The sequence below is a fragment of the Chiloscyllium punctatum genome, chromosome 31, assembly GCF_047496795.1.
Source record: "Chiloscyllium punctatum isolate Juve2018m chromosome 31, sChiPun1.3, whole genome shotgun sequence".
NCBI classification, from domain to species: Eukaryota; Metazoa; Chordata; class Chondrichthyes; order Orectolobiformes; family Hemiscylliidae; genus Chiloscyllium; species Chiloscyllium punctatum.
In genome coordinates this window covers 33,054,786-33,066,616 of record NC_092769.1, presented here as the reverse complement: position 1 = coordinate 33,066,616, position 11,831 = coordinate 33,054,786, and the positions used below count along the sequence as shown (strand labels likewise).

Sequence of the window (11,831 nt, the reverse complement as noted above, 5' to 3'; positions counted from 1 at the left end):
GAAGCTATTCAGCAAAATAAATATCCCAAGATGTGTATATGTCCATGTTTCAGCATAACCTCGTAAATCCATGATCCCATGTGTTCGGGCTGTACAAGCTGAGACCAGGATCCAGTCTGAGCCTCCAGCAGGAAACCAACAGGCGGAAGCTGTAAGCCGGCCCTTTCCGATGGCCATATAAATCCTGGGCACCAGACCGTAATTCAACACTCCTGGGTCGTCTCTGTTTAGAAAGATCTTGACAGAACCGCTTCCCACAAGTTATCAGAATGATTGTTTCGACAATTTTTCTCAGTATATTCCTAACTTTCTTATCATGTGAGTGTTTTTTGTTCAAGTCTGTCTTTGTCACTGTCTCAATGTTAGTCTACCGCAGGAATGTAAAAGACTCAGCCATCATTTCATCAGAATTAATGCTCATTGTTTATTTGTTTTCTTTTTTAAAGGTGTCCAATCGGAGATTGTGTTGACCCAGCCAGAGGCAGAGTCTGGCCGTCCCGGAGGCAGCCTGAAACTGACCTGTAAAACCAGCGGCTTCGATCTTAGCAGCAGCTACATGTACTGGGTCCGACAGGTTCCCGGACAGGGTCTGGAGTGGCTGCTTCAGTACTATAGTTCATCCGACAGTAACTATGCACCAGCGATTAAGAATCGATTTACTGCGTCCAAAGACAATTCAAACAACATTTTCACGTTGGACATGGGGAACCTGAAGATCGAAGACACCGCCATCTATTACTGTGCAAGATACCACAGCGAGAGGAACCAGGGCTGGACCCATTCAAAAACAGCTCGAGTGAACATTTTGTCAATTCCATCATAAACTGACGGTCAGTACGAGTTTTAAATGTAATTATACCAACTGCGATCTGACGCAGACCTCAGGCTGCCTCTTACAAAACTATCAAAGAGGAAATGTACCATTTAAACTGGCAAACTGGTGACACAATGGGACAATGTTTTGGGCATGTCATATGTACTGCTAACACTTCCATCAATTAAATGCTCGGACAAAATGTTAGTTTTAATATATCTGACAGCTCAGGAAATCACTGCTAATTGTTATGTCAACTATGGCATTAATTCTAAACATGATCAGGACTAAATGGCTCTTTCAAATGAAAATTGAGACCTAGAGTAAAGAACAGAGAATGAGTGTACTGGTCTACATCATTGTGATACTGGGTGACACTGCAATTATGATCAATACAAAAACCTATTCAGCCTCCACTGTTTGAAACTAGTCAGTGATTACTTCTACAAACTGCGTTAACTTGCAGTGCAGTATTAGTTCTGTGCGGTTTAATGCCAGTATCATTATTTAATTTGTAAAAGTGTTGGGTAATTATCAATACACCGTTGGGAATTTTGAGAATCAGCTCATGTGTTACTCTGTGAAGGATAAAACAGTATTAAAGTTTATCAAGAATGATCAGAATTCACTAGCGCAATTATGTGATGCAGATTTATCCTGACTTTATTTTGCCTGTGGTTCTGAAAATTTAAAATGATGGTAGATTTTTGATTTGTTTTATGTAGAGCTAGTTATTGTGTGACCCAGTCCAGAGAATGTAACACTGTGACTATCTTGAATACTGGGGCCAAGGGACCATGGTGACAGTGACTTCAGATAAGAACTTTGAACTTTCTTAGTTAATTTTTAAAAACTTTCTATTCATGTGATTAATTTCTGAATTAAATGAAACTCAGATTCTGTGCTGAGTTTGGTTTAGTTCGGATTGATTTTTGTTCAGACTGATTATAGACTTCAGTTAAGGCTCAGCAAATAGTTAAAATGGTGATGATAGAGTCAGTTGCTCAGTGTATCTCTTTTTTTTATCAGATGGGCATTCTGTGTGGCTGGGTTACTTGAAACACCTAATGTCTCTTAATCTGTCAGCTATAAATAATGTTTAATGTTAGTGACACCCTGACTGTGAGTTTTATTATCAACAACAAATGCTAAGAATTCAAAGATGTTCAAGATATTACCAAACATGATTAAAATATGCTAAAATATCATTATTCATTTCTTGAATATATGTTCTTACCATGATTATATTATCTCATTTATTTTGTTATTTTTGTTGATGACAAGCAGGTTAGAAACTCATACAATTTTCTTGCGGTGCTATATTGCATTAGATTGAGTTTGTTTTACTTGATTCTGTTGAATTGAGTTGATTGGAGTTTGGCTTTGCTTTCGTTGATTCAGTTTGAACTGTGTTAATTGGATTCTGAATTTTGATTTTACTCGGTTTTGTTGAATTGTGTTGATTGGCTTTTGAAATTGTTTTATTTGATTCTGTTGAATTGAATTGGTTGGATTCTGATTATCTTTCATTTAAATCTGTTGTTTTGAGTTGATTGGATTCTGATTTTATTTTCCTTGATTCTGTTGAAGAGAGTTGATTGAATTCTTATTCAGTTTGTGAAATTGATCAGCGTTGTCATGCTTTCTGTAATTGGTGTTTTCTTTCTGGTGAGGAGATTGACTCTCTGGATTATTGTTCATTACCAATATTTGTGAAGTTATTTTGTTTTTCATTTATCATTTCTGCATTTGTTAAACTTATAGGACACATTTTTCTCTGCTTGATTGAAAACATTACATCCATTTGTAACTGAAAACAAACTTAAGGAAGAAACCCGGAAGTGTGAGAAATGAAAAAAACAAGTTTTTAATGTATTGACTTTTTAAAAAAAAAACTCAGTTCTAATTGTAAACTAGCTGAATTTTGTTTTGAGTAGCCTCATTCAAAATAAAATTTGGGACTAAAATCTGAAACTGCAGAATTGATCAGATTATGTAATTGAAACTAACTTAAAATTATAATGTGGTAAAATTTGTCAATTCAAATAATTTTGTTTTGACGATGAAGTGATTAATCAATATATGCCTTCAACCGCTCTACTGTACTCTTCACAAGATTGTCATGATCAAGAAGGGTGTGCAGGTTGGAAATAAATTGAACTGTTGCCAGAAACGTTACAGCTTTAAGTGTTAAGTCCCCTCACAAACAAGGTTGTTGTTATGACTTGTTATTTCCATCCAATATAATCATTAGTTTGCTGGATTCTGTGCAGCTTTGTTAGATTTCAATTTGTTTTTTTTTTGTGAGGTTACATCATGTTCTTGGTTCTGTTGAAAATGTTTGCAGAGCCAGTTCTGCTGCAAACACACCATGTTGTGATCTGGTGATCGTTCATCTGTTGAGGAAGGACTGTGCTTGGGTAACATTAAGTGTGTTATATTTGGGAAACTGTTTCTGGTTTCAACATTGTTTGGCAATGTTAACACGGTTGGTGACAGTGAACCGCTCCAGGTTCCTCATTCAATGCAATCAGCATGCGAGTTGAAATTTCATAAAGCCTATTATTAAGTGAAAGGCAAATCGCAAAGGTTTTAGAAATGAAGTGAAAACAGATACCTTCGGGCACCATTTTTACTTAAAAGTAATAATTAAGGATTAATCTAATCCATGCTTTCCAATCCAAATTCAGAACTCCACTGTCTAGTTCAATCACAAGGTCTGTCTTTAAACAGTTTACAAGTCATAGAGAAATATAAATAGCATTTCAAAAGTCTAATGTTCTCATAGTTCTTGCTCTTGAGCAAAAATGCCATGACTGTGTTATAATTGATCAAGAAACACCTTTCAATTCCGCTGTACACTACATACATATTTTTCTGACTGGAAAAGATCATTGACAAAGACCATTTGGAAATTCTGCACAATTCTATGAATAACAGATCAGTTTCACTGTTTTGATCAGTTTCATATGTAACTTGAGTTAATTCATTGTTATGTCCCTGATTAAACTGGATTTGCAGGATAAAAATAAAACATTAACTGAATTATTTAATCTGCACAGTGCTTTATGTGTTCCCAATCTGTGCATTTTAATTAAATAGTTACATTTTACAAAAAAAATCAACTGAAGAGTTATTCTTTCGGAAATATCTGCTATCGTGAATTATGTGACGAAGGACAAATTTTGAATTAATTAAAATAATTCACTCATGAACTCGCAGGGCAGCATGGTGGCTCAGTGGTTGGCACGACTACCTCACAGCGCCAAGATCCCAAATTCGATTCCACCCTCTGGTGACTGCCTGTGTAGAGTTTGCACATTCTCCCTGTGTCTGCGTGGGTTTCCTTCGGGTGCTCTGGTTTCCTACCACAGTCCAAAAGATGTGCAGGTCAGGTGATTTGTGCAATTTAGCACAGCCATAGTGTTCAGGGATGTCTAGGTTAGAGTGCATTAGTCAGGGGTAAATATAAATTATGGGGAATGGGTCTGGTTGGGCTACTTACTGTTCAGAGGGTCAATGTGGAATTTTTGGGCCAAATGGCCTGTTTCCATACTGTAGGAACTCTATTCTTAAAACCATGGGAGTACTTGCTGCAAACGCAGAGAATGCATTTTACATCGATGTGTTCAGACATATGCAGAGTTCACAAATTTGCAGAAGACATGAACTAGAGGATAACGGAGCACGTTGTTTATTCAGACTCTGAAAATAGAGTAATATTTATTTTAATTAATATACTTGACCGATTTATTGCAATGTAGCGATCCGAAGGAATCTGCTCACATTTGTTAAGTGTGACAATCGTTCAGATTAGATTTCCTGCAGTATGTATCGGGCCATTTGGCCCAACAAGTCCACACCGACCGTCTGAAGAGTAACCCACCCAGACCCATTCCACGACACTATATTTACACCTGACTAATGCACCTAACACTATAGACAATATAGCATGACCAGTTGACCTGACATGCACATCTTTGGATTGTGGGAGGAAATCCACACAGACACAGGGGAGATTGTGTAAACTCCACATAGGCAGTCACCCAAGGCTGGAACCGAGCCTGGGGACAAGGATCTGTGAGGCAGCAGTGCCCACATTTACTTAGACATCTGTTAAAGCGGGCAACTCCAGACAGAAGCATGTTTTGAATTCATACCTTTTTAAACATTTTCGTTCATTAAAAGCAGTTAACAAGAAAATGACCTTGCCCTGATTCCTTCAACAGAAATGCTTTCCACACTGGAATGCAGTATTGACTTAATGCAGTGCATGCAAAATCTCCCCAGTTCATGGACCGTTTTAAGAATATGTAAAAATAATTTACAGAATAATCCATTGCCTCCGGATCTGTGCTTTAATTGGCGATATTTCCCACCTCAATCATTTTATTAAATACAATGACTTATGAAGTTTATTAACTCAGTGGTTATTTATGTTCATTGTGAACACATTCTCGTTCACATTAATCCACTGGTTAGTTCCACTGATGAATGTTCAAGTACAGTGAATATATTTGACGTGAGGAGTTGTGCAATGTATCCTCTAGGATTAAGTCTGTTGTACAGTTTGTTTCAGTGCTATCTCTGACTAACTTGTCAACGGTCCTGACCATTTTGTAAATTGTCCAATTCGGATCCCTGAATCTCAGACAGTTCAATTTCATCTCGCGCTTCAAAACCATTTTTATCGGCCAGAAATACAATATTCGATTAGGTGCCTCAGAATTGAGAGCCCTGACTAAGTTGTTCCAATCTGAACGAGCGTTTCAGGAACAAAAAGCAGATAGCAAGAGTTTTGAAATTGGTTGTTGGCAACGAGAGATATTTGATTGAGCGAGGCAGATGGAAATATGCTGTATACTTTCTTTGTGCCTCAGTTATGCAGGACATGTTTCGTGGCACAATGTAGAATCAGAATTTTTTTGCATCTTATTATTTGAAAACCTATTATCAGCTTTTAATGTCACTGGCAATGGTCATATTACACTTCAAAACATTTTAATCTTTTTCAGACTAAGTAGACCATCTGGTGCAGCAACATTCACAGGGGAAAGAGGAAGGGAGTTCGAGGTTGGAATCCAGTGACAGTGAATTGATGGCAATGCAATTCCTAGTTTTATTCCTCTGTAGTTCCCATAGAGTTTGAACAATTCGGAGCTGCTATCAAAGTATTCTTGGATAAATGTTGAAATGTTACTTTCATTGTACAAACATTCTGAAACAATTCCTGGTTGTTGGAAGGTGTTAATAACTAACATGGTTTATGTACTGTCAAAACAGGTGGGCTGTGTTCTCTGTGATAGTGTCGAGCTCATTGTGTTCAGGTCTGTTGTGATGTTGTAGTAGTGTCCCTGATTCTGTGCCAGGTGGCCTGTGTTCACTTACAACCTGTTAGAGAGGTATGTAACACCATCTCTTATCAGGTTACTTCAGTGCAAGAAAGCAGATTGAGATGTTTGGGTGTTTGTTGGAATTCCACTCACAGAGGCCAGTGAAATCTATTCAATCGCTGTCCTGACTTGTCTCTCTTAGATATTAAACAGAATTTTGGCAGTTAGCAGCTTTTTCCAGATCAATATTTGTTCACAAGCGTTTGGGCTTCGCTAGATGGTGTTAATAGAGTAAGTGCTCACCTTTATATTAAACCAGTGCTGTAGCTGAATTTGATTGTTCAGTCCAGTGGGAGTTCCGCTGAATCCAACACTTGCAGCAGATGGAGGTAGCTTTTCAGATGGTCTTCAATTGCTAACTCCGACCATCCAGTACCTCTGCTAAGAATCCTTTCTCCAACAGGAGTCAAGCCAACGTAATCACTGTTTATCTCAACATGTGTGAGCTCTTGTGTCAAAAACATGAAAACAATTTGGTGAAGAGGGGGTCTCTGGATGTGAAAGGTTAACCTTGCCTTCTCTCCACAGGAGCTGCTAGACCTGCTGAGTTTCTTCAGAAATTTCTGTCTTTTATTTTGGTTTTCTAGCATTTAAAGTTTGTTGTTTCATTGAAAAAAGTTCTGTTCGATTAAACACGTTCTTCAGAGAAAAGATGCATTTGAACAAATTGCGAATGTTCAGAGATATTAAATATCAGAGAATCATTGAATTTGAGCGCCCTGATCTCGAGCTGGAGTTTCACAAGAAACTATTGTGAAGTAACAACCCACTCCAGAGTGCAGTGGCTGCTGTAATTGGGTGGAAATTATTTTGATCACTCAAATAGAGAATGTCAATGATCTTTTTCCAAATAATCAACAGAATTTTTTTAAAGCATGTGTGAAACAATTAATTTGTTGAAATATTTTAATAAAAAGTGTTCACCGCCAGTGCTAGCTTAACGAATGACACAATGATAGGAAGGTAGGAGCAAGAGGAGTGCACTCAGCCCCTCGAGCTGTTCCACCACTTACTTAGATAATGGAGTATCTGTGAGCTAAATTCGCAGGTCTCCCTTTGGCTAAAACTCTTTAATACCTTTGATTAACAAGCAAAAACTATCCTAGATTTACTGATTCAGTAAACAAAGGGAGTCACCATTTTTGAAAGACATTCCTGTGAGTACTGTGAAACAATGAGGCTGGAATTAATTGCTCATGAAAGTAAACTTTAAATCTCTGACTATTTCCAATTGAAACATCCCAATCATCATATTTCATAAATTTAACACTATACTTCCCTGGAATAAAAAAATATAATATGTGATTGCCTTGCTAAAAATGAGGGATGCTTGATTCCTATTATATGATTAAGAAATAGCTCTGTTCCTTCAGTGAAAACACAGTCAAATCACACAAAAGGAAACCATGTCATCTTGTGTAGACACACAAGTGCCTCAAATAATTTACAATTCTTCCAGTGGTTGTTTGAATCTCTAGACCGGTGTGGAAGTGTCAGACTTTTTATATCGCCTTGAGAAACCAGTTGTCATCAGTCTATTTGAATTGCTGAAGTTGGTGTGGTATTAGCACATTCACAGCGCTGGTAGGAAGTGAGTCCCATAGCTGTGATTGAGGAAGAGGAAACGGGCAGGGAAATAGTTGTGAGTCAAGTTGAAGTCTGATTTGGAGGAAAGCTTTCAGGAGACGTATTTACATACATGTGCGCCCTTATCCTCAAGGGTCACAGTTTTGGAACATGCTGCCGAAGGGACATGACAGCATGCAAAATGGAAGTTGAAGAAGGCACCTTGGCCCCTCGAGAAGGCTATTCCATTCATGGGATCATCATTAATCTTGCTGCTCACCAATTTTCCCAACACTCGATAACATTGAACCTGATTGTTTACTATTCAGCAAAAGAATGGTGAACCTTTGGAATTCTCCACCACAGAAATTGATTGAGGACAAAACATTAAATGATTTCAATAAGGAGATAGATTCCTTCAATCCTTAAAAAAATGCTACAGATATGTGGGAGAAAGGGAAACAGGCTACAATATTGGTTGAAAGCCATGAAAACATTGAATGGGACATGGTTTGTAGGTTTGTAAGTTTGCATGTAATGCCAACATTGGTGGTATAATTGGCAGTGAAAGTTATCTAAATGTACAATGAGATCTTGATCAACTGGGCCAATGGGCTGAGGAGTGGCAGAAGGAGTTTAATTTAAATGAATACGACGTGGTGCATTTTGAGAAGATAAATCAGGTCACAACTTACAGAGTTAATGGTAGGGCATTGGATAGTGATGTTTAAACACAGGGCCTTGAGGGTCCAGACTCATAGAGTCTTACAGAGTTAATGGTAGGGCACTGGATAGTGATGTTGAACACTGAGGAACCTGAGGGTTCAGACTCATATATTCTTGAAAGCGTTGTCTCAGGTACCTAGTGTGTTGAAGGTGTTTTGCACATGTACCTTCATTGGTCAGAGCACTGAGTGCAGGAGTTAGGGCTTCATGTTGTAACTGTCCAAAACATTGGAATGAACTGCCAGAGGAAGTGGTAAATGCAGAGATAGGTCCAACATTTAGAAGATATTTGAACAGCTACAGGAACAGGATAGGTCTGGATGGATATGGGTCAAAGGCAGGCAAGTGGAATTAGTTTAATTTGGGAACTCTGGTCAGCATGGATGAGCTGGACCAAAGGAACTGTTTCTGTGCTGTACGACTTTATGACTCACTGACTTTATATTGGAATAGGCTCAAAGTTGGAAGGTGGTGAGCAAGTGAGGGGCTAGATTGGGCATGTGGGAGAGTTTGGGCTGGTAGGCTGTGAGGTGTTGGCTGGCTGCTGGGTAAGCTTGCATGCACTCTGTCTGGCAAGGTGGCATCAAGGTAAATGGTAATGGTCACAGGATAATTTGTTCAAATTGTGCTTGGTAGGTGAGGGGTAGTTTGAGCTGAAATGCAGGTAGTTTGAGCTGAAATGCAGGAGGTCTGTCTTTGCCAGACAGGTTTATGGAGAGGTGGGCAGGATGCCAGGCTGGTTAGTGTAGCGGCGGGCAGAGTGCCAGGATGTTTCAGGGTGGAAGGTCACTGTAATGAAGTGACAGGTGGACGTGTTGTCAAAATGCAAAGCTCGGAGTCTGGCAAAATGGTAGGTTGTAAAGCACAGATGCGAAAGGAGGTAGGATGCAATGTGCACAGGTTGACTTGGGTAAGATGAGAGGTCAGTGATCAAGGGCTGAGGTCATGTCTTGGGTAGTGGGCTTTTGTCAGAGGTTGTGAAAATGATGGTGCCATGTCCAGTCAGGGCCAGATTCACCATGGGCCAGGTGCAGGGCGGCAGGAGTGTAAATGAGTGAAAGGAATTGAGATCATATGTCCATCTGGAATATAGAATATAGAACATAACAGTGCATAACAGGCTCTTCAGCCCTCAAAGTTGTGCTGACCTGTGGAACCAATCTGAAGCCTATCTGTCCTACACTATTCCATTTTCATCAATAAATTTATCGAATGACCTTTTAAATGCCCTTAAAGTTGGCGAGTGTACTATTGTTGCAGGCAGTGCGCTCCATGCCCCTACTCCTCTCTGAGTAAAGAAACAACCTCTGACATCTATCATCTATGTCCTCTCCTGCTAGCCATCACTATTCAAGGAAAAAGACTTTCACTGTCCACCCTCTGTTTATCTTTTATGTCTCAATTAAGTCACCTCTCAAGCTTCTTCTCTCAAACAAAAACAGCCTCAAGACCCTCATCCTTTCCTCATTAAACCTTCCCTCCATACCAAACAACATCCTGGTAAACCTCCTCTGATCTCTTCCAAAGCTTCCACATTCTCTCTATAATGTGGTGACCAGAACAGTACACAATACTCCCAAGTACGGCCACACTAGAGTTTTGTACAGCTGCAGCCTAACCTCGTGGTTCTGAAACTCAGTCCCTGTATTGATGAAAGCCAACACAAAGTATGCCTTCTTAATAACTCTTATCAAACTGGCTGGCAACTTTTAGGGATCTATGTACATGGACACCGAGATCTCTCTTCTCAGCTATACTACCAATATGGATTGCCTTGGATGTGTTTTGTGTGATAGGGGTTGTGTGTTCCGGGCATGAATGGGTTGGGTTTGTCAATGTGAGTGGAAATTTAGGTCTAGACAGAGTAAGTGCAGTGGTTAGTCTGAAAGATGAGGTTTGGTGGTGAACTGCATGTCAATTTGATAGTTATTAAAGTTAAAGATTACCAGTTCATTTCTCAAATCATATTTACGTAAATACTCAGCTGTAACACTCCAAAGTCTCTGAACCTTAATGGTCCTCCATTTTTCAGAGGCCTCCAGAATTCAGATAATTGTAAATTAGATGTTTCAACTTCCAGACAATTGGCATGAGTTCAGCCGTGACAGCCCTCCTCCCAGTCCCAGTGCTCAGCTCCTGCCTGTGCTGCTGCTGCAGTGACCTTCCTCCCAGAGAGAACATTCTGCCTTGCATTGAGAAGTGAGGAAGGCTCACTGGACCTGATTTCCAAGTATGGGGACGGCAAACACGAGGGGACACAACTTTAAAGTGAGGGGAGATATGTATAAAACTGATGTCAGAGGTAATTTCTTTACTCATTGAGTAGTCAGGGAATGGAATGCTTTGCCTGCAACGGTAGTAGATTCGCCAAGATTAAGTCATCATTGGACAGGCTTGGATGCTGCCTGAACTGCTGTGCTCTTCCAGCACCAATAATCCAGAATCGGATTTCCAGCATCTGTAGTCATTGTTTTTACCTCGGCATACAGACGTACATGGAATAGTGTAGATGGGATGGGCTTCAGATTAGTATGACAGGGTGGCGCAACATCAAGGGCCAAAGGGCCTGTATTGCACTGTAATGTTCTATGTTCTATGATTCACTCTGATTTCTCTCCGGGGGTACTGCCAGCGGTTGTATATTTCCAGCAGCACAGTACCTAGTGGGACAGCACGCTGGTTCCGTGGTTAGCACTGCTGCCTCACAGTGCTAGGGACTCGGGTTCCATTCCAGCCTCGGGTGACTGTCTGTGTGGAGTTGGCACTTTCTCCCCAAGTCTGTGTGCGTTTCCTCCCACAGTCCAAAGATGTGCAAGCTGGGGGAATTGCAAATGTTGTGTTCAGTGATTGGGAGGTTAGGTGCATTAGTCAGGGTTAACTGTAGCCTAATAGGGTAGGGGAATAGGTTTGGATGGGTTACTTTTCAGAGGGTGGGTGTGGACTTGTTGGGCCAAATGGCCTGTTTGCACACAGTGTAGAATTTCGATGAATCTGCATTTCCTTGGTTTGTATTTTGTGAAACTTCTTTGCTCTTCACAGCAATCCAGTGAAAGTGTCAGTTGGTGAGATCTTCAAAGTTACTGGGGTGGGATCAGGATGTTCTTCTTCCTAAATTATATGGCAATGGTCAAGGTCGAGGGCATGTTTCTAAAGAAGGAACCAATGATCATGATCAGCAACTGGTAGGAAACAAAAATAAACTCCAGTTATGTTGTAGACTCAGTGGGAGCATACTGGTAAACGTTTACAGCTGAGGATACATTTGAGTAACTGATAAGGTCAAATGAACAGAAACTAACATGCTCAATTGGTCATTCTATTGTAGAGACACC

General features: G+C 39.9%; 1 gene segment (V, D, J or C); it reads left to right on the top strand.

Annotated features, from left to right (window-relative positions):
- The first annotated feature begins 216 nt into the window (after positions 1 to 216).
- On the top strand, positions 217 to 9,596 carry LOC140456934 (Ig heavy chain V region-like). The segment is given in 3 exon segments: positions 217 to 318; positions 447 to 830; positions 1,540 to 9,596. Coding segments are annotated over 2 exon segments (426 nt in total).
- Positions 9,597 to 11,831: the final 2,235 nt, after the last annotated feature.